This window comes from Xenia sp. Carnegie-2017, unplaced genomic scaffold, assembly GCF_021976095.1.
Source record: "Xenia sp. Carnegie-2017 unplaced genomic scaffold, XeniaSp_v1 HiC_scaffold_2, whole genome shotgun sequence".
NCBI lineage: Eukaryota > Metazoa > Cnidaria > Anthozoa > Malacalcyonacea > Xeniidae > Xenia > Xenia sp. Carnegie-2017.
The window spans coordinates 9,496,515-9,519,133 of NW_025813482.1; the positions used below are offsets into that span (position 1 = coordinate 9,496,515).

The 22,619-nt window shown below is 33.0% G+C and overlaps 2 protein-coding genes and 1 long non-coding RNA gene across 12 annotated transcripts; 2 read left to right on the forward strand and 1 right to left on the reverse strand.

Annotated features, from left to right (window-relative positions):
* The first annotated feature begins 1 nt into the window (after position 1).
* Positions 2-5,191, forward strand: LOC124440746. 2 transcript variants are annotated; one of them, XR_006946743.1, is made up of 10 exons: positions 2-148; positions 1,244-1,427; positions 1,980-2,131; positions 2,213-2,280; positions 2,393-2,511; positions 2,598-2,652; positions 3,478-3,549; positions 3,632-3,772; positions 3,903-4,111; positions 4,608-5,191. It is a non-coding gene; the product is annotated as an uncharacterized LOC124440746 (long non-coding RNA). The 2 variants fall into 2 exon arrangements; XR_006946742.1 differs by having other exon boundaries at positions 2,416-2,511.
* A 5,450-nt stretch (positions 5,192-10,641) lies between these two features.
* Positions 10,642-16,942, forward strand: LOC124440404 (intraflagellar transport protein 52 homolog). 9 transcript variants are annotated; one of them, XM_046990797.1, is made up of 12 exons: positions 10,652-10,816; positions 11,049-11,148; positions 11,374-11,501; positions 11,582-11,669; positions 12,226-12,294; positions 13,971-14,047; positions 14,117-14,193; positions 14,294-15,226; positions 15,423-15,644; positions 15,861-16,286; positions 16,624-16,738; positions 16,802-16,942. In XM_046990797.1, exons 8-12 carry the CDS (start codon positions 15,124-15,126, stop codon positions 16,872-16,874), a joined length of 939 nt encoding a protein of 312 aa, XP_046846753.1. In that variant the 5' UTR covers positions 10,652-10,816; positions 11,049-11,148; positions 11,374-11,501; positions 11,582-11,669; positions 12,226-12,294; positions 13,971-14,047; positions 14,117-14,193; positions 14,294-15,123; the 3' UTR covers positions 16,875-16,942. The 9 variants fall into 9 exon arrangements, 7 of the variants coding, with proteins under 7 accessions (XP_046846753.1, XP_046846751.1, XP_046846756.1 ...); XR_006946669.1 differs by having other exon boundaries at positions 10,642-10,816; positions 11,049-11,501; positions 15,861-16,160; XR_006946668.1 differs by having other exon boundaries at positions 10,646-10,816; positions 11,049-11,501; positions 14,294-15,043.
* Positions 16,943-17,104: 162 nt separating this feature from the next.
* LOC124440288 (polypeptide N-acetylgalactosaminyltransferase 13-like) lies at positions 17,105-22,545 on the reverse strand. The gene is made up of 9 exons (XM_046990644.1): positions 22,476-22,545; positions 21,783-22,335; positions 20,727-20,899; positions 20,278-20,653; positions 19,854-19,971; positions 19,287-19,613; positions 18,724-18,822; positions 18,498-18,644; positions 17,105-18,008 (listed from the first exon to the last, which is right to left on the reverse strand). The coding sequence occupies exons 1-9, from the start codon at positions 22,498-22,500 to the stop codon at positions 17,874-17,876; spliced, it is 1,953 nt and encodes a 650-aa protein (XP_046846600.1). The 5' UTR covers positions 22,501-22,545; the 3' UTR covers positions 17,105-17,873.
* Positions 22,546-22,619: the final 74 nt, after the last annotated feature.

Here is a 22,619-nt window from a genome sequence, read left to right on the forward strand (position 1 = left end):
GGCCCAGTCTCCAGTTCAAAGCATATGCTGCACGTCCAGGTTTTGCGCTTGCGCTCTGCAAAATTCAATATGGCTGCCATTATGTGAAAGAAATATAACAAGTTATATTTATTTCATTGTATGATATTCCTCCGTATGTAATGTAAAGGTAAAGAAGGTTAATTTAGAATGAGATGAAATCTAGAATATTTGTTTTCGCTAGCATCAATCCTGTCTTGCAAATTACTCCACGGTCAGTCACGGTGTAACCTATTTAAACCTAAGAACCTAAGTCATCTTTTCACATGTTACACACATAACCGCGTTATAGTTTGAATGAATATTATCTGAAACATTGTTGTAATGTTTGTTATTTCATTCTTCAGAATTTCTGAATAGTCTTAAACCGTTAGTCTTGAACGTTTACAGCAAGCATGCTAAAGTTAGCCTTAAAGCCTCAAATTATATAAGTATTAAATCCCTCAAATTACTTATATAAGTCAATTTTGTGAAGTAACCACACAAATCACTGTTGTAGGTTTGTCAAATTGATCCTCTATACAAAAGAGATGTGCCTGCCAGTGACACTGTATCTCATTTTTCTTTAACGCCCATACGTTAAAGTGTATATAAACCTTGTACGATTTTAGTATAGTTTGAAAGAGAAGTTCTTGAAAACTATAAATTTAAGAAAAACAAATGAATTGAGATCAAAGCTTTCTTCGCGTTTGCAGTTTAAAAGTCCAGATTTTCACTATATTTTTTCCCAATGGGATCTGGTACCCAGTACATGTTGTGACGTCATGTAATGAACACAGTTGGGTAGGCTCTATTCAAAACAACTTATTTGCTTTTTGAAATAATCAATATTGTTGCCGATATTTTGATTATTGCGTCGTTTTTTTTCAAATTGTCCTAATTTGGCTGTTTCTTTTGTCTATATTACATGTGTTTTATAATAAAATGATAAGTGTCGTCGTCTCTACCGTTTGCATCGTATGTATGTAAAAGAAAATAAATTTGGACTGTGAGATTTTGACGTTTGACATTACTCATTTTGCTTCCATTGAACATAACACTTTTTATATTTAGTTTCATGAAGCAGCCATTATCAATGAGCTTTTAACATGCAATTGTCAAGAAGAAAGCGATTCGTTTACTAACTGTAAATTTATTCGTTAATAGAAAACGTTGGGGTTATTCATGTGCGCCAAACTGATGGACTCCATACAAAATAATATCATTGGATTCCTCTTGTTACTAGGCGACATGTGGATGTCCTTTCTTTGTTGGTTATTCCCTTAAGACACACATGAAAACCAAGAATTGTTGTTGTCAAAATTATAATTAATGTTTACCTGGTGAGATGAAGACAAGAAAGAGCGACTCGCAGCTTTGGAAATATTCTGTCTAATGTGAAAAGTTGTCCATCTTCATCAAAATTATCGGTAAAAGAGATTAACCACATACCATTGCTTCATGAAAAGTCAAATTGGAAGATAAAGCCGTTGGGGCGTGGTACAGATTGAAAATTAAAATTTGTTTTTATAAACTTAAACTTGTGTAATGTATATGAATTATTTTCATTTGTTTTGCAATAAATTTAAATTGACGTTGCAGTTTCGCAGCAGCCCTAATTTGGCTGTTTCTTTTGTCTATATTACATGTGTTTTGTAATAAAGTCGTGATAAGTGATAAGTCATGTGATAAGTGTCGTCGTCTCTACCGTTTGCATCGTATGTATGTACAAGAAAATAAATTTGGACTGTGAGATTTTAAATTTCGACGTGTCTCATTTTGCTTCCTTAGAACATAGTACTTTGATAATTAGATTCATGAAACAGCCATTGTCAATGAACTTTTAACATGCAATTGGCAAGAAGAAAGCGATTCGTTTACTAACTGTAAATTTTTCATTTATGGAAAGTATTGGGGGGTATTCATGTGCGCCATACTGATGGACTTTTAACAAAATATCATTGGATTCCCTTTGTTATTAGGCGACATGGTGGATGTCCTTTCTTTGTTGGTTATTCCCTTAAGACACACATGACAACAAAGAATTTCTGTTGTCAAAGCTATAATTAATGTTTGGCTGATGAGATGAAGACAAGAAAGAGCGATTGGCAGCTTTAGCAGAAAAACGTGTAAAGTAAATTTGGAATTTGAGATATATTGACGTCCCACATTTCTCCTTTTGCTTCCTTTGCAACATAACTTTATTTATATTTAGGTAAGGTTACAATTCGTTTGTTAAAGTTTGGTGAAGAAGCCATTATCAATGAAGTTGAAAGCGATGTGGTAACTTTTATTTATGTTGCTATAACTTTATGTTTCTATATCTACGTTTAAAAAAGGTATTGTGTTGAAAGTCATCTCATAAACATCTATTGTATTTATTTATTGGTGGAAGATTTCCTTCAACATTTTTACTAGCTGCTGGTTCAGTTCATTGAAAGTTCCGTTTATTCAAAACCATTTGAAATATGCCACAAGGACAATATTCATCAACATACATTCAAATGCTTCAAGGTAGGAGAATCATCGCGATTATTTAAGCCTCAATAAATAGATTTATAGAGTAATATGTACATTAAAAGAAGAAATTCTCGTTGTAGTTTTGTCAATGCCACAAGCGAAGAACATCGTTTACAAAGCTCAAAGCCACATGTTGTAAGTACTTTGTTCATTACTACTCATTTATAAGCGGAAAGCTAAGCTGTTATGAATAGCACAACTTACATGATGCTTTATAATAACGAGAAAAATATAAATTTTTTAACAGAAACTGAATGTGATCTTCAAAAAATTGTAAAGATGTTTATAGATAGTCACAAAGATTACATCATTAAATGTGGCTTTCATGCCTTAAGAACATAGTATAAATCTACTTGCTGTTCGTACACCTTTTTTTTAAAAGATTGTTGAGCAGTAAAAGAAAATTTATGGTTTAGTGATTGAGAAAGAAGATCTGTAAGGCTACTAATAACTTGCGGTTTCTCTTGCATAAAAAGGAATGAACATTTACATTTTACAAGTATAGTTTTTCACAGACGGTTTTTTATTGTGAAATATTCTGTCTATTGCGAAAAGTTGTCCATCTACGACAAAATTCGCTGTAAAAAAGATGAACCACATATTAATGCTTTTTAAAAAAATTCAACTTGGAGGATAAAGCCGTTGGGTCGTGGTACGGATTGAAAATTTTGAATTTTATATAATGAATTTAAAGTTGTGCAATGAATATGAACGATTTTGATTGGTTTTGCAATAAATTTAAATTGGACTTTGCAATTTTGCAGCAACGCTATGGTTGCTGTTTCTTTTGTTAATGTCTATCTATATGACATGTTTTTTTATAATAAAGCGAAAATTGTTTTCGTCGTCTCTACAAGTCGCTTTGTCTGTTTGTAAAATAAAGAAAATTTGGACTGTGAGATAATGACTTCTGACATGTCTTGTTTTGCTTCCATTGAACATGACACCTTTTATATTTAGTTCGATGAAGCAGCCATTGTCAATGAACTTTTAACATTCAATTGGTATAGAAGAAAGTGATCCGTTTTTAAAGTAATCTGTGAATTTGATTTTCATGTGCGCCATACTAATGGCTCCGTACAAAATAATATCATTAGATACCCTTTGTTATTAGGCGAGATGTTGGTGTCCTTTCTTTGTTGATTATTCCCTTAAGACACCCATGAAAATCAAGAATTGTGGTAATTATGTTTGTTTGTCTGATGAGATGAAGGCAAGCAAGGAAGAGCAACTCGCAGCTTTGGGAAAAAAACCTGTTAAGTAATTTTGGAATGTGACACTTTTAAACTGTTATTGTTGTTGGTCATTAATTGTTTGTTAATAATGAAACATATCAATTAATACTATTTCGCTTGTTAATTCCTGTTATTTTGATGATTGTTTAGGTGACAAGCAGATGAAAATGCTTAAGTATATGTTCAAGGATTATCGACAGTGGGAGTAATTATTAAAATATTTTTTTCTCATTCTTTTTTTTGCTTTACATGATCATCCTATTGTACAAGGCCTGCTCCTTTTCCCTTTAGCTAAGTGCGAAGAGAAAAGTTTTCTTACAGAGCGCCGGTTTGCGAGTTCTTCGTAGCAAACTGGCATGGTATGTTTGTTAACGACATATGCTTAACGGCACACTCGTTTCAGAAAATTTTTAAGTTCAGCGGCGTTTTATCAATATGTGATATTTGCTGCTTCGTTATGTTTTTCATCTGAAATTTCGTCGCACTTTTTGCCTTATGATAATTGTTTTTGATGACAATGCGACTTCTGCGGAACTCTTTAAAACATGAGTTGACTTTGTTGTGTCAATTATTGAAACGTTGTTGTAAATGGTTGTAATTCCCAGATGTTACTTTTGAGATGACTCATCTTCAAAGATTATACATAGTAGTAACATTCTTTTTTGCAATTGTTTGAAAAAAGACGAAGAGCAATTTGAATAATGGTAACGATATTTTTTTGCGTGTTGTATATGTTACAAAATGATCAACCCGACTGAAACAAAAAATGTTCATTTTTTTTACTTCATCAAATTGAAATATGTTTAATATAAGTTTGGTGTTTAAAAATCTATTGCAAACACATTCTATTTTCAGATGGTGATACAAGTAAAATTGAAGGGAAACGATGATAATACTGCTGCTAATGGTAATTGTTCAAGGAAAACGAGCCCAGAATGATTTCAGTGAATATTGGTTGCGGTAATATTGCTTGTGCAATTCCTATTTTCATTCAAATAAAATCAAAATAGCATGTATACTTACGATAAAAACGTTGGTCATCTTGTACTTGAATCTGTTCTTCTATCAAGATATTCTTTTTTGGATGAAAAATTTAGCGACGACTTCCAACTTGTAATGAAAAAACGATATGACAATAGTGTGCAAAATAATAATGTGAGCAAGCAAATTGGTCTTACAACCATTCTCTTGAGATGTACCAAACAATGTTACACGCCCACGTCGGCTGGTGCCAACAATAACACTGATAAAATATTCTTTTGTATCACACCACCAACATGGCTGAATTGCAAGTCAAGAATACATCAAAATATATAGTGATATCACAGATAATTTTCGTGCATGTGAACATTTATATCTGACTTTATATTTGTTTATGTCTTCTTTTCTTCATTTGTAAGTAGAAATAAAACAATAAAAGACACTGGAAGGTAAATTGATTTTAACGTGCCTGATTGCTTGCATTCTTGTGATTTTCCGTGTCATAGCTTGTGAAGGATGATCGAAGGTAAATATTTAAATCACATGGACGAATAGCTTTAGTCAGTTGAGTTTAAAAATCAAACAATGCAATCAGAACTTCGAAAAGATCAAAGGCTTATTATCGTGGTCAAATACTAGTTCATTTCTGCAAGTAACTGATACTTCAGTAGATCGTCAGTAAAAAGACATAATTTACTTTTCTTTCTACAATGTTAAAGTGAGTAATTTTCCGTTGTTAACATTTCTTTAACCGTCGTCATGACAAAAATTTTTATGGTGATTGGCTCCTTAGGAGCATGTCACCTTTCACAAAGACAATAAGTAATCCTTCAATGCGTTTTGTTTTTAAAAATTAGATTTCATAGATCTCCGGTGGTTTGTTCAATTGGGAATAATGAATGTTGAACAATCATGTGGAACAAATATATACAAAGACATGCTTAGCACCATGCATAAAAATGCTATTCACTTCAAGTTTACCACACATAAACCACGAGGCGTCGTAGAAAGAAGATGTTGTCGAAATAAAATGGAAGAAGACTATACACATAGGCGACAAGTATAAGGATTTGTGATTGTGCAAAGCAAATAAAAGTTTGTTGCCTTCAACTGTCATCGATAACAAGTTTTCGAAAGACGTATCATTTGATTGCAGATGTATTTGAACGTGGTAAGAAAATCAAGACCGCCAGTCAACATCTGTGAATGCGGCAGAACAAGAATTGGAATCTATGACAATGAAGAAACTTTTTTAACACATGGAAAAATACAGTTAACAATACGTTCATTGGACCGAAGTAGCTACAGAAGAAGATAGGGAAAGATTGGTTACAGCCGATAATTTGGGCGTAATCCGATCAACAGCAACTGGCCTTTTCCTTCAATATTTGTAAGAAAACTCGGTTGATATTGATAAGCTACACGCGGAGACGGGAAAACAAGTCAAGTGAGTTTAAAATAGCTGTCAACTAAACATGCATGGATAACTACTACAAACTATCAGTATATTTTTTGAAATGTTTTACACATGTACACTGAGGATAAATGATTATTTGCTTTTTGATTTATCTATATTGTTCTTGTGAAAATCTCAATGGTTTCTGTTGATACTGCTGATTTTTTGTTTGCTTTTTCAATGCCACATTAGTCATTACTGAATATGCAATGAATGTAAATACACTTAATTCGCCATTTGTCAAGATTAGTCACTTTAACGTTGTAGAAATAAAGGTAAATTCTGTCTTCTCACGGACGAAGTACCAAAGTATGAGCTACATGGAATTATCAACTAGTCTTAGTGTAAACCTATAACCAGGACAAGCAGACAATTTCAAATAATACAAATCATAAGTCTGATGATGTCTTTGGAATAAAGACGAAATATTACACATTATTTTGTTTCAAACTCTTGTAATATCTTGAATATCAAGAAAACGAGATGTCCCTCTTCGGAATTTGCTTTATTTTGTATTAGTGTAGACCTTGTAATATGAAAGATTTCATTGCAAAATGCTTTAACCACGAGATGTTAAGCCTTTGTTCGTTTGAAAGTTCTTTTCTGTTTAACTATTTGAATGGTTAAACAGAAAACATAGTGAAACTTGCTCATTCTCTATATATCTGTTTCATATTTTCTTATATTTTAGATCCCACATGGAAGGAGTTGTGAAAGTCCCTTTACCACCCGTGTCATTGACTTCAATTACTCTTACTAGTTTGTCATTACTCGTGTGTCATGGTGATTCATGGCCAAGAATGTTCATTTGTAGTTTAGATTCTTTCTGGATGTCAGTTGTTCGTTCATATAATGATGATGGGCCCCATTGTTATATGAGCCCACCTAAAGGTGGTCAACTGATACTCACAAAAGATCAACTCTGCACTAAGCATTTGAGTGATGATATAACTGGGGTGTTGGAGTGATCCCCATTCCTTCGCTTAAAGTTACCACAAGAGTGCATTATAAATTGTAATCAATTGAAATGGCAATACATATCAGTAGCTGCTTTATTGGCTAATGATGCCGGTAACTTCGTGTATGGAATGCTATAAACATATTGAATGAACATCGCATAAGGGCATATCTACGTAAGAAAATTCACAGAATATAATCTACGAAGATGGAAAACAAGCGAGTGGAAAAACACGTTCCATGTCTGGTGGTTTGTAAGTTGAGTAGATAAGTGTTAAATTTGTCTTGCATGAGTAACTGCACGAGATAGTAAAGAAAGGATCCCGATGGTCTATTTTTCTATTTTGAATCTTAATCATGAATAACACCCAAACTAAAAAAAATGTCAATGAAAGATGTCTCTTGCTTTGAGAAAATAGCTGGCTTTCACTCCCTACTTTTTTACTAATTTTATTTAACGTTTATAAAGAAAATTTCGATGCTGCAAGTAGGGTTCATTACATTTCTAAGATAAAAAATGTTACAATAAATTTTAACAAAATACACGTAAAAACTGCGCGGTGAAAAAAAAGAAGAGACCGACTAAGTCGCCTGGATTAGACAACCAGGACAGCGCTTGGATATCAGGTATTAAAGTTTTGTTCTTCTCGATATATTTCATTCTTGTTTTTATTCATTCAACAAGCTGACATTTATGTGTTTTTTTAAAGAGTAACTATGTCTGTATGCCTTCTAACTGGACAATGAATGTACTGACCCAGTCGGACAGAATCACCAAGAAACAAGCGTCCTTATTGAGAGAATCACATTTGCGACTTAAGCAATGCGTAATGTTCACCAGTATAGCGCATTTTAAATTCAACCTTGAAACTTTCCGTGAAACATAATTTCTTATTTGTTAAATTTCTGTCCAAAAACGTGAAAGCCAGCTATTAATGAAGGTCTCTTTTATGTAAGTCATGACGTTATTTAGGCATTTCATTTTTCATTGTTATTGGCAGGTGAATGGTCCGGTCGTAGGTACTGAATCTTTTTTTCATATGATTTATATATGGCTGTTTTTAGTTTTCATTTTTCGTCTATTTATCAAAATTTCAGTTAACACTCTGCGCTCTTTTATTTTTTGTTCTCTTTCTACTAAAGTTTGCGTTTCTTATGTTGCAACACAAAATATTTGCTGTGTAGATAGCGTAGTTAGCCTGCTTTTTTGTCGCTCTGTAAATTTAAATTTTTATATGACTGTAACGCACGATCTGACTACACTGCAAATTAAAGTAGATCATCGGGATTCGGGATCATTAAAAACAACAACAATATGAAACATCTTAAAACTACAAAAATTTGAGGAAATTTGAGGAAATTTGTGCTCTTTTCTTTCATTTGAGGGTTTTTTTACTGGATTCACCGGTTTTCCCTTTCATTTCGTTTTGTTTTGAAAAAAAAACAGTGTCCACATTTGGGGCCAAGCGATGTCATTGTCATATCATTATTTATCGTAGTTATCATGAATATTCACGTTTCTTTTTCTTTTCTCGGCCTTCGGGTACATCTCCCGAAACACTGTGTTTATTAAATAGCATACATTCTAAAAACTAGGTACACGTGAAATGCGTACATGTTTGTAGCCTTCAAGCTTATAGCTACTGAATGAAGTAGATCTAGTTTAGTTATATGACCAAGTAATTTCCCTGGAATCCAATATTTGCAGCAAAGTAATTGCAACTGCTGTAATCCGAATCGTTGAAGATCGAAGGTGCAGAATTCCAGAATACCTCAAACATTTACTTGTCTTACGAAGAAAAAAAGCCCACACCAAAGAAAAGTTCTAAAATGCTTGATGCATCTCCACAAAATGACAACGAGCACGCAACGGTAGACCACTTGACCAAATTAAATCTCCTGAAAGTGACGTCATTACATTTCTACAGTTCACTACTGGTCGTACTGGAGCCATTGTGGTTCTGCCATAAATGAAGTTGAAGATGACATTCACCGACTTAAATGGTCAACCGTCGGCCTGGTGCTTATACTTGTGGTCCTTTACTTGAAGTTCCAAGCACCACCTGCCTATCAGTAATACAATTGACTAGTTGAGAAGTTTTCATCCATTCTTTGCGAGAAAAGTTCATGGACATGCGATATCGTCTAGTGGGAAAATAAAGTCATATCTTTGCATCTAAACATTATATGACATTTCAATATTATATTTGTTGTTTGTGGTTAAATCCATAATATCAGTGGCGTTGTTAGCAAAAAATGTTTGGTCATGCCCACAATCATCATGAGGTGCCAACACTGATTATTTTCAAAATTTAGACCGTCTCTTATCCACAAAACGATGACAAACGATGAAAACGTGCCATATAACTTGAATACAAAACTGACACCTCTCGTTTTTTTTTATTAAAAGAATGTAAAACACACTTGTGTATCCTTATAATATTGTTTGAGTCTTTGAAAATGAAGCTGTCAGGGCAAAAAACGCTGTTTTTCGGTGATTTTAGTGTTTCCGAACAAAATTAGCTCGCCCCAGTCCTTTTTGAAAGTTCAAAGCGTAAACAAAAAGAAAAACACTTAAAAATATTTAAAAAAGTTAGCAAAAAATATTTTGAGTTCGTTTTATAAAAAACTGTTATGCCATATTATTGTGTTATTATTAATTGCACCATTAAAGAGTCAAAAGGGTCAATACCCACTTAAAAAAGGGACAAAAACACAATTGACACTTAGTATTCATAACTTTTGAAACACTAAAGCAAAAATTGTAATGTAATAGAAGTATGAAAAAGATTATTAGTCTAATATTAAAGAATGATCATATATTTTCACAAATATGACCAAACATTTTAAACACACATCCTAATATTTAATATATTACATATACATTTATCATCATCTGTATTACAAGAAAAAACTAATTTTACAATCAATATGATATACTATAAAATTTTGATGCATGATATAGCTTTGCTTTCTTTATAATCATTTTAAAACTCTGGTTCAAACCACTGAGGATGAGGGTTGCTTTTTGGCATTTATGTAGAGCGCAGGTTATATTAGCAATACTTGTCATAGTGTACACTTGGCTATTTATTTATAACCATGAACTTGCTGATAAAATGCTCAATACACAAATATGGATGCATGTTAAATCTTCCACCAGTTCTTAAGAAGTGGGAAAAGTAAATGACAAGAACCAACAATCACCCACAATTCAAAATTTCAAATCATCACTTTCACACATTACAAAAAGAGCATGTGAAATTCTTACACAGCAAGTCTAAACTTTAAAAGCAATAAAATTGTTATGAAACACGTTATGTTAAGTGGATTGTGTGTATTTTGCACAGCATTCAAAGATACAGACAACCTGTTATCAGTTTTATCTTAAATTTTTGGTCTTTCGACGGCAAATGTGAAATTCATATTTCGAAGCAAGTTCTCCTTTAATATTTCATATAATACAGCGTTACGTATACAAAACATGCCTTGGAACGTCCACAATGCATCTTAGACATTAATAACCAAATTTTGCTTACGGTTTTCAAAAAAACAAAGCATTTAGGCTAGCATTCTATTTCCAAGCTAGCAGTTTTTGCAAATAAAACAGTCCATGCGAGGTACACGCGAAGCGGCAAATGAGCTTCTAAGTGGCTAAAGCCAAGACAAGGTATGTGTATATTGAGTTGGCCTTCCAGTTGCATTAGAGTTCATTGAGTTTACATGGATACAAAGTAACACCATCAACTTATCACAAGCAATCTTCCTCCTAATACCTTAACGTATAAAATTATTACCGGAGGGGAAATATTTCTTTTAAGTAATGTATGGCTCCTATTGCTACAAATTCAGAGCAGGTAAACATATCAGTTTATTCACTTTTTTTGTTTATATTTCAATAGAACTTAGTTGGAACAGCAAGAGTGAAAGTTGACTCGATCACTTCTATATATTGTGCGAGGAATTGTGGAAATTGAGTCATTTTGTAATTAAAAGTTTGTGGTACTGTTAATTATGTTCTTGTTGTTGCCAATGGTAGATAAACAAAACAATTTAACGGAATTTCGTTTAATTGTGCCACAGTCTATAGTAGTGTGTATCTTAGTAATCTCCTTGTTCCTAAACAAAAAAAATGCGTAAAGATCGATGTAGATAACACATACTAAGTTCCATGATAAACGTAGTTTTGTTTTTTGTTTTTCTGACATTAATATTTGATTATGGAAGCGAACGGAGGACAGTTATGGTCAAAATAACACTACCGTTTTCAATGCATCAAAGAAAGAGCTCTTTATTCCAGCGAGTGGCTTTAGAAATCTTGTGAGGAAACTGACAAATTATTGGAAAGTTATCATGTATGTTAGTGATACTGATTTCAGAAAGGCTGGAGACAAATATGATGTGAAAACACTGATTAAATGATGTATTTTTACAGAAATAAGGAAGAAATAACCTTGGAGAGATTGTTGTATGCTAATCTGTTTGTTCTTGCTGGACCAAGAGAAAAAATATCAGCAAGTGAAGTAAGTTTGGAGGATATGTATGTGTGCATGTGTTATTGGGTTTTTCACTTGCTGCACATCAGCATTTTACTTAAACAATTTCTCATCACAAATCGCATTTTCTATTTTGCTTGACAGTTTTTGTGTGATGTTCATATCATTCTTGAAGCATTTTATATCTTAATTGTTCTTTCCTTAGTAGAAGTGCCGCTAAACATGCTAGATATTGCAGACAGCTGAAATAAAATTTGTTATACTTCATGCATATGTTTTTCTGTAAATAAACCAACCAGGATTTTCACATTTAACCATTGTAACTAATTCAACCGAAAAGATCACTTGCATGTAGGCTTGTATGTATAATAGTTTGACAATCACTACAATGTAATAAAATACATGTATTTGTCCCCTCCTTCATACTTAGCCCTTCTCATTATATAAGGACTAAATGCCCATGAAATCAGGCTTGCAAACCTATATAAGCTCAGGTTAACAATATTGCAAGCAAAGCAAGCATTGTGTCTTCGAACATAAATTAATTTTTTAATCTTTTATTATACATTTTAACATCTTGTAGTTTGAAGCAATGAAACCATATCTTGAGAAAGGTGGAAGTATCCTTGTTTTACTGGGAGAGGGTGGTGAGGTACACTTTAGTGCAAATATCAACTTTTTACTTGAACATTTTGGAATCATGGTTAATTGTGGAGAGGATACAACATTGGGTTCTTTGATTTTAATCATCATTTCATGTGATCATCATTTCAATTTATAAGACATGTTATTTATAGATTCATCAACCATAGAGAAGTGTATGTTCTACTGTCATCCACCATAGAGAGGTGTATGTTACACTGTCATCCACCATAGAGAAGTGTATGTTACACTGTCATCCACCATAGAGAGGTGTATGTTACACTGTCATCCACCATAGAGAAGTGTATGTTCTACTGTCATCAACCATTGAGAAGTGTATGTTATACTGTCATCAACCATAGAGAAGTGTATGTTCTACTGTCATCAACCATTGAGAAGTGTATGTTATACTGTCATCAACCATAGAGAAGTGTATGTTCTACTGTCATCATCCATTGAGAAGTGTATGTTATACTGTCATCAACCATAGAGACGTGTATGTTACACTGTCATCAACCATAGAGAAGTGTATGTTACACTGTCATCAACCATAGAGAAGTGTATGTTACACTGTCATCAACCATAGAGAAGTGTATGTTATACTGTCATCAACCATAGAGAAGTGTATGTTACACTGTCATCAACCATAGAGAAGTGTATGTTATACTGTCATCAACCATAGAGAAGTGTATGTTATACTGTCATCAACCATAGAGAAGTGTATGTTACACTGTCATCAATCATAGAGAAGTGTATATTATACTGTCATCAACCATAGAGAAGTGTATGTTATACTGTCATCAACCATAGAGAAGTGTATGTTACACTGTCATCAACCATAGAGAAGTGTATGTTACACTGTCATCCACCATAGAGAAGTTTATGTTACACTGTCATCCACCATAGAGAAGTGTATGTTACACTGTCATCAACCATAGAGAAGTGTATTTTACACTGTCATCAACCATAGAGAAGTGTATGTTCTACTGTCATCAACCATAGAGAAGTGTATGTTCTACTGTCATCAACCATTGAGAAGTGTATGTTACACTGTCATCAACCATAGAGAAGTGTATGTTCTACTGTCATACCATAGAGAAGTGTATGTTACACTGTCATCAACCATAGAAAAGTGTATGTTATGCTGTCATCAACCATAGAGAAGTGTATGTTATACTGTCATCAACCATAGAAAAGTGTATGTTATACTGTCATCAACCATAGAGAAGTGTATGTTATACTGTCAACCATAGAGAAGTTTATGTTATGCTGTCATCAACCATAGAGAAGTTTATGTTATGCTGTCATCAACCATAGAGAAATGTATGTTGTACTGTCATCAACCATAGAGAAATGTATGTTATACTGTCATCAACCATAGAGAAATGTATGTTATGCTGTCATCAACCATAGAGAAGTTTATGTTATACTGTCATCAACCATAGAGAAGTGTATGTTATACTGTCATCAACCATAGAGAAGTGTATGTTACACTGTCATCAACCATAGAGAAATGTATGTTATACTGTCATCAACCATAGAGAAATGTATGTTATACTGTCATCAACCATAGAGAAGTTTATGTTATACTGTCATCAACCATAGAGAAGTGTATGTTATACTGCCATCAACCATAGAGAAATGTATGTTATACTTTTATTCTACGTTCTAGTTTTGCTTTTTCAGATCCCTAACGATTTTTCTAAGATGTTCGAGAAAGATTTATTCAAACTGGATACAGCAATCGTACCAGAAGTTCTTAGGTAAACATGCTGTTGTAACTTTAAGACAATCTCTGAACTTTATTCATAACTATCTGTGATTTCTTGTAGGAGTTGTCATGAAATGCGAGGCTCTACAGTTGATTCCTCCGCAGTTTGAGACGCCGTTCCCTCCTTTACAATCAGCGGTATGTTGTCACATAATCTCACCCCACAACTGACCTAAACTTAAATTGTGGGTCGAGAGGAGAAGCATGTATTTTTAATTTTTTTATTTCATGATTTCAGGTATTCCCGCCGACTTTTCGTGAATTGTCTGGTCCACCAATGGAACGTTTTGATTTAGTTGATCATTTTTCATCAGAAAAAGTCAGAATTGCTCAAATCACCAACAAATGTACTAAGGAAAAGAAATATACAACACGTCAATAATCTCTTTTACTTAGGTGTCCAACACGCTACCTTTATAAATGACCAAATCTAACCGTTTATAGCAATATTTATTCACTCCCTGATTATGTCAAGATTGTGACGTATGTGTAGTGTGAAGTGTCCTTCGACATTACTGATACAAACGACATTTTTGTGGATATGTGAATACAGTTTCGTAGGGACTTTTATATATACTACTACCATTAACTAACTTACGAGTTTAAAAATACGTAAAACAGCACTTTATTGTGGGTTGTACTGTGGTGGGGGATATTTGACCTTTGTTTTCAGACGTGTCGTAATGATTAGTTTAATTTCGTCATGACGACGATGTATGACCTTGAAAAAGATATATTCCATATTCCATTAATAATAAATGGCCATCTGCTTGCTTGGAAACCGCATTTTCAAATGTTACAGAAAATATACATTAACAAACTCATACTTAAAATCTTCCAACAACAAAAAGCAGGGAGAATAAAGTAGATGGTTTCTGAAATGTTATAAGTCGAAGTCAACAAAAGCCCATTCAATGTTGGACTAAATTTTCATTCTTTTTACGTTAAGTGACAGCAAATTAACTTAGTGAAGACTGAATTCTGTAAGGTAATTGGTAGAGTTTGATATATTCATAACAGATCGTATGTTTGTGCCAGTCTACATCATTAAAACAAAGCATTACAACCATGTTTTATTTTCATTATGGACTACTGACATTTTTCGCATTTTCTCAACATTGCTCAAGTTACATTTGCTTATCTTCAAATGATGTCGAAAATGATAGTTCAGGTAGAAAAACATTAAATATTTTATTCACCTTACATTAGTATTAAATTCGTACGAGATGCCTTCAGATAAACATGCATGCTTTCATGAATTTAATATACTATAATTTGAAATGTCTAGAAACATAATGAAATGGCAAATTAAGACAATGCATATTACCGTACATATTCATATGATAAATTCATCACATATTTGACAGCTTTTCCCCAGGAAACAACTGACAATGCTTGGCTAATCAGAAAAAGAAAATTACACAAATTATCTGGTAAATATACGACAGGAATACGTATAGAAAATGATCTTCAACTGGGTCAAGTATTTTCATTCGTCACCAACCGTGGAAGGATGGCTTTAAGCAGTGCAAAATGTTCGTTCTATGATAAAAACTTGAGAATTAAATTTTGGTTAAAATTCTATAAAGGTACAGTTAACAATCCAGACCTCTAACTATCCCTTTAGAGTGCACGAAGGACAGAGATAGAGATGTTAGGAGGGTTGCACTATTAGTACTGTACATTAACTAAAACTATCTCAACCATTTTATAAACTGAGTATGTATATGAAACACATTGTCTGCAGGGAGGTGAGCTATTGTTTTGTGAAGCATTTCATCCAAATCACCTCTTTTTAACGGCAGGAATATCAATTTTGAGTGCAGGTGGCTACACCAAACGTCTGATTGGACCTGGAATTATCTTTAAATATGAAAAGAAATGTAAAAAGTTTCGTGTTAGTGTATCAACAACATCAAAATTATGGACAGTACATTTCACAATGAAGAAATCCAAATGGTTTCATTTAATGTTTGTCTGGTGTAAGAAAAAGAGCTTAGCCGTTTATGAAAATGGGCAATTACTTGGCGAAGACAACCATGGACAGAATGTTCGATATCCAGAATTTGAAAGCATAAATTTCACTCTTATGCTTGGTAATCCAGGTATATTTACCCGTCCAAGATTCGGAGCAATATTTCAGATAAGTCACCTAGTTTTACAGGTGCCACCGTCAACGAAACACGTGAAACAAAACAAAAAGTCACCCAAATTTTGTGAGAAAAAAATAAGTAAGTTTAAAATTCCACTAAAGCCATAGTAATGGTTTCAAAATATTGATTTTTAAATCCATATTTGCATGTGATAGGTTTAGTAAAGTTAATTGAAAACAAACTTAAAAACAGAAATAAAAGAAAATGCATCAAAAATAGTCCTACGTTACAAAAGGATCAAATTTATTGTCTCTAGATTTTTATTTAATAAAAGAAACATCGTGAGGTTTGTAACACGCATATTACAATACAAGTGTCATACAGTAAGAAGTAGCACAATTCTTTACTTGAAAATAAAATGAGCATATTAACTCGAAAAAGCAATAGTCCAACTAAAATGTGGATTTTTTATTAGGTAAGAGAAGAGATTTACTTAAAAATACGACGATTGTAATAATATCGGCAGCTGCGATGGCAAGTGTTATACTCATACTTACATTGTTGGCAGTAGTAATCCACAGGTTAAGGAGGTATAACATGTTTAACATAGACTATACTCAATAAAAACATCTAAATCGTCCATTTTTTTCTAGTCAACGTCAAGGAGAATTTGTACCCGGACAGCAAAAAGACATGCCGAATAACGACGAAATTCAACATATTTAAGGCCTGTTTCAACCCTTACAAAAATTTCACATTTGATTTCATATATGAAATGGTATGTAAAACTTCTCAAAATAAATATTAGAACCCAACAAATAATTTTGAACATAGTCATAAACAATTTGGTTTATATAGTCGAATGACTCTGAAGATGACTACCGCTAAGGTTGTCGAAACGTCAGTCAACAACAACAAAAACAGTCCTTCTCAGGACTATACCAACCTGGACGATCTACATTTACAAACATGTAATGTTAGATCAATAAATTCTTATTTACATGTTCAACAATATGAAGGAAAGAAATATTTGCTAGTATGTATTGAAAAGAGGAAACCATACATTAGTTACATCGTGTATGGTGATGAACAAGGAACTCTAGCGTCTGACGTTCATCCAATCTAAAACGTATCATGTTTTACAGCCATAGAGAATCACTATATCATGCACTATAGACTAACATAAATACATTCAATGATTTGTGTCATTAACAGTCGGTCATATTGCTCACAACAATACAAATAGTTCTATATGGGTTGTATAATTTAATATATTGCTTAGATGAGTCATAAATGTTTCATAAAATACACTAAACTAAAGCTAAAGAGACCCTCTAGAGCTTCAAAAAAATAAGGGTTCTCTTCAACTTCAGCCCCTGCCACAATTTAAATCTGTTCCTACGCGTATCATGAAAAAAAATGTACTTTACTTTTTGACTCACTTTGGCTGTGGACCCGAGTTCCAATGACCACTGTCTTTGATTGCTGAATGTGATGTCTCATAGTAAAGACTGGTTTTCATATGAATATAATTCGTCAGAATTCGTTTGTTGTACTTTGTTTTTAAGACTGGCTTTCAAATGACATAAGTCGTCTTTATTTGACGTAATTCATAAGAAATAATCTTTCTGGATTGCATATTTTTTAAGTTGCAATTTACAACAAAAATCTTTTCAAATATTACAATGATAATTTACTATAGCAATATGAAAACGTACAAAAATCTTAATCATTCTTATAACGCGAAAAGATCCAAACCTGAGAAGAGCCACCATTACATGGGTTTACCACTGGATTTTCAGAGTTCATTGACGCACCGCGATCAAGACACTGACCACTTATTTCGTGTTTAATATAACCCTACAACATACGTTGATTTTATTAAACACAACAACGAATTTGTCAAAAAAAAGTCTATTTAAAAAACAGCAGTTCCTGTTTTCAGTTATATTTATTAACTTATGAGAAATTCATCTCTTATTGTTATTTCTAAATAATTTTGGACGATTTTAGAATTATTCATTAGTTACTTATAATGATGCATTTGATTAAAGTGAAAATTCCATGGAAGATTACTTATTAGGCTTTAATTACATAACAAAAATAATAATAAGGCAGGGAAAGAGTACTTATACATAGTTGAATACTTTCTGGCATTGATGTTATTTATTGTGAGTAGAAGTGTTCATATATAGCTAATTACTAAATTTAAGTCCGTGCACGACTTAATCAGGAGCGGTTCAATACCAAAAGTATTTCATTTAAATTAATTGCAAAATATATGTATGAAAAAATTTACGAACTCCCTGTAGCTGGTAAAGATCGTGGTTTTAAGTAAAATGCACTTACTGAACTTTTATCATGTATCCATTTCTGATTTCCTTCCATACCATGACAGGCAATCAATTCAACACTTCCTCCAGGATTGTAATTCGAATTATCGACGCAGTTTTCACTTTCCCATACGATCTCTCCATGTGAGGAAAGAACAAAATGCTAAAAACAACAATTAGCGTAAGTAAATCACACATATTTTCTATTTACGTCAAAGTCAGAAACACAAATGATAAAGCACCTGGTTAGAACCCTGTCCATGACAGCTGTACAATCCCAATTTGTTGCCAGATTTCATTCCAAGAGAATCCAAGCATAAACCACTTTCAGGATTGCGAACCTAAGTTAATTATCATGAAAATTGATTTCATAGCACGAGTAGCGACCGGAACTCATTTCTCATGAAATTGCTTATCAAAACAAACTCTTAAAAATTTTGTTGTAATGGCCGACTTCATTATCATTGGTTACCAAAGGTTTAGTCAAAGGTAACCAATAATATTTTCTTGTCTTGCCAGGCACTGACATTGCAAGCTGGGAAAGTTCGATCGTGCCATAATTTTTTTCTCGTAAATCTCATGTTTTACAGCAAGTGATCGATGAAATAATTACATAAAACGGCCAAACTTTGATGATGGCTACAAGTGCAACTGTGCCCAGGTGAATTATTATATTTTTACTACCCAAGTGCCAGTGAATTATCCTATCCTATCTATCTTGTGACACTAAATTATCCTATCTATCCTCCCTAAGCATTTGAATCATATCCTATGTACACAGATAACCTTCATTATGCTATCTTACCTCGCCTTGTGCAGGTGGATTCAATTCAGGCATTCTGATATCAGGATAAATATTTTCCAAATACCATTTAAAACTATGACATTTTAACCTTTCTCTTAACTTCACTCTGCCACTTATGTCTCCAAAGTCCCTATTGCGGTTCTGGGGTTTCTTGTTATAATATAACTCTTTATATTCGTCCATCCAAACTTCAGCAAGGCGGTTTAAGTTCTTACTCAGGGTTTTTTCCACCCCATCTGGAAACTTATAGGGACTGGTAACTTTACGGAACACGTGACCGACACGTGAACAAGGAATGATTTCTAATCGCCCGCCGCACATCCAAACCTAAACATTTAAAAATACAAATTTACAAAAAAATTGTTTTAGCTTCGTATTTTGGACACATACGTATGTATGTCACAGTGGCCTTATAATCTTGATTTTGCGATACATTTGACATAAGAACCATAAATGTAACAACTTTTCAATTTAACAAAAATCTCAGTTTTCCAATTTTTTGAGTACTTATTGAATTGACCAATATGTGAATTCTGGTAGATGCACTAATAAAAAAACAAATCATACTCGGAAAGAAATTTCTAAATTCTCGCCGCCCCAAATGTCCATTTCATCATCGTACGATCCAATATGGAAAAAATATTTCCTGTCAACTGAAAACAAACCTCCAGCCATTGTTGGTGTTCTGAAACATAGGTTATCAATAAAACGTATGAAAAATACTAGAAAGTTACGCTAAAGTAAAATTAACAGTTATTAATTGTAAAATATCGTAGATCTAACAGACGAAGCATCAATGGATCAAACATGATGAAGTACATATACATATTAAAAAGCTTTTGGAGAAAACAGAGTGTCAGGGACAGGAAAGCAAATTTTGGTTGGGTTGTGTTGAAAAAATATCTATGTTATGAAATCCAAAAATCCTTCGAAATCTAGTAGTATATTTGACACATCAAATCCTGCTTTAAATGAATTGGCGATGTCTAACCGAATAGGATCAGATTCGTCTTTCCTTAATTTCTGTTCTTCAGGAGGAATTCCTTTCCATTTAAAGAACAGATCCCAGTTAAAACCACCTCTTTGTTCGGCATTAGCTGACGCTTGATATGCAAAAGTGTCAGCATTGAGAACTTCAATGGCTGGACAAACAACATTTTTCTCGTCCTCATAAATTCGCGCAAGTAATGGTTCAGCCCATCCTGGTGTTGCTTCACAATGAGAATCAAGAAACGTCAATACGTCTCCACGAGCCTCGCGAGCTCCTCGCAAACGTGCTCGCACCAGTCCTTCACGTTTGCTATTCCGAAATACCTTAACTTTGGGCATGGTTAGAACATGTTCATCTAGAGGTTGCCCAAGACGTTCTATATAAGAAAAACAAGAATGTTTAATAAACTTATGAAATTTCTTAATGTATGATTCACAAAATGATTTTACTATCTTCACTGAAATCATCCACAACAATCACTTCAGTCAATAGATGTGGAGGAGTTCTATTGATGACACTGTGGATTGTGCGAAGTAACACAGAAAGTCTTTCTTTATGAAAACAAATGATGACACTTGTTGTTGGTAACTTTTCCGGATAACTGTTGTGTTTGGATTTACACCTAAAAACGTGAACAAGTGACTAAATAACAAGTGAAACTTTAACATAGCAGATAGAGCTCTGGTGACTGACAATCATTGATTATAGACCTACAACATTCAGAGTTGATAAACAAGTTTTATGTAAAGCCTCATTAACTTTGACTAAGAAATGGAAATAACAGTGTTTCATAAACCTTTCAAGGAGAAAATGACATTGAGCAATTTAATGTTTTACATACGAACATAAAAAACTATCAATCCAAAACAGTGATCAGAATGATTGAGTCAAATACCCTCAGAAACAAGTTTAAATTGCTTTATCAAACAACCTAATTTGTCAATATGTATTTCTTTTCATAGTAACTAAGTTAAAGATTGTGAATATAATGTATTTTCTGTTGCTTTTGATGTTGTAAAACAGAAAGTTTAAAGAACTGACTCAGACTTATGATTAATACTAATTGTTTGCTTGATGGTCAACCTTTATAGCATTTGTTAGTCTATATTTTTAAGTTAAGATTGTTATTTATGCAATAAAATAATGGAAACAAATAATTATAAATACATTACACAGTACACTATGCAAACTGTTTTTTATTTTTGCTATAAAGTCTAATATAGTAATTGAAACAATGGCTTTTCTGTTATTGATCTCATATGGAAAAATAATGAAAAAATCATTTTGACAGAAAAAATTCATGACATGCAGTTTGTTAAAAGAAGTAATTAGAGAAAAAAATGATGGATAAAAATTGCGGGGAAGTAAAAATGGGAAAGGAAAAAAAAGGAGAACATGTACATTACATATGCAATATAAATAATTAAGAACACATACGTATAAAGAAAAAATTCAAATGTGTGGTGGACACACATTTTATTCACTTATGCACATTTATGGTTTACCTCGATCCACGATAATCATCCAAAGTCCGATCCAAGGAAATTCTATCACTTAATACCCAGTTAAAAGAATGGTCGGAAAAATGCTCTTGAGCTAGCTTTTTATCTTCTTCAGAAGCAAGATAAGCAGCTTTTCCCATCGCACCTAAGGTATTTTTTTCTTTCAATTTACTGACATCATAAACAGCTTTTTGATTACCGCGAATAAGTTTGCCAACTTTTTTTGATAAACTCATCAGATAACCAGCATTCCTTGAACTTTTTATTCCAGATTTCTTTTGCCATGGATATTTTATATTATCATTTATCGGTTTTAATGGTTCAACTCCAACCTTGTGCATGAATTTATGATCATCATTTTGAAACATAGGAGCATTTAACATCACCAGAGAACTTCTCGTTAACTCATCTTGCGACATAAATATTAGCAAAATGGCAGAAAACCAAAATAAAGTTGTCAGAGCAATAATTTTAATCACTTGATTTGAAAACATTATATCTAGCGTTTGTATTTCAAACCATCTGATTTTGTAACCACAAGCCACCAGCAGACAATCTTAATAACGTATTATTCAAGTTAATTTTATAACTCAAAAATTCATTTCCTCAAATTCTAAACTAACATATTATATTTAGGATTACGAAATCCTAAACTAACAACTCAAATATAAAAACATTCAATTACGAATATCATACCAAAGTCCAGAGCAACAATGAACATATTATATGTTATATTACATCCGATTCATTGAGGTACATTGCATTATCTGTGGTATCAACTATCAAGAAAGTGGGAGATGGGGGGTATTGTAAATGATGACATACTTTGTAAATAATCAA

What these genes read in the sequence shown, in the direction of transcription:
- LOC124440288 (XM_046990644.1), bottom strand. Translation starts at nt 22,500, where the DNA reads ATGTTCATTGTTGCTCTGGACTTTG. An exon ending in GATGATTATCGTGGATCGAG is followed by an intron (nt 20,900 to 21,782) that starts GTAAACCATAAA and finishes TCACGTTTTTAG; the next exon opens with GTGTAAATCCAAACACAACA. An exon ending in ATCCACCTGCACAAGGCGAG is followed by an intron (nt 18,823 to 19,286) that starts GTAAGATAGCAT and finishes TAATTAACTTAG; the next exon opens with GTTCGCAATCCTGAAAGTGG.
- LOC124440404 (XM_046990795.1), top strand. Translation starts at nt 15,124, where the DNA reads ATGTTTTATTTTCATTATGGACTACTGACATTTTTCGCATTTTCTCAA. An exon ending in TGTCGAAAATGATAGTTCAG is followed by an intron (nt 15,227 to 15,422) that starts GTAGAAAAACAT and finishes CATATTTGACAG; the next exon opens with CTTTTCCCCAGGAAACAACT. An exon ending in ATTTTGTGAGAAAAAAATAA is followed by an intron (nt 16,287 to 16,623) that starts GTAAGTTTAAAA and finishes ATTTTTTATTAG; the next exon opens with GTAAGAGAAGAGATTTACTT.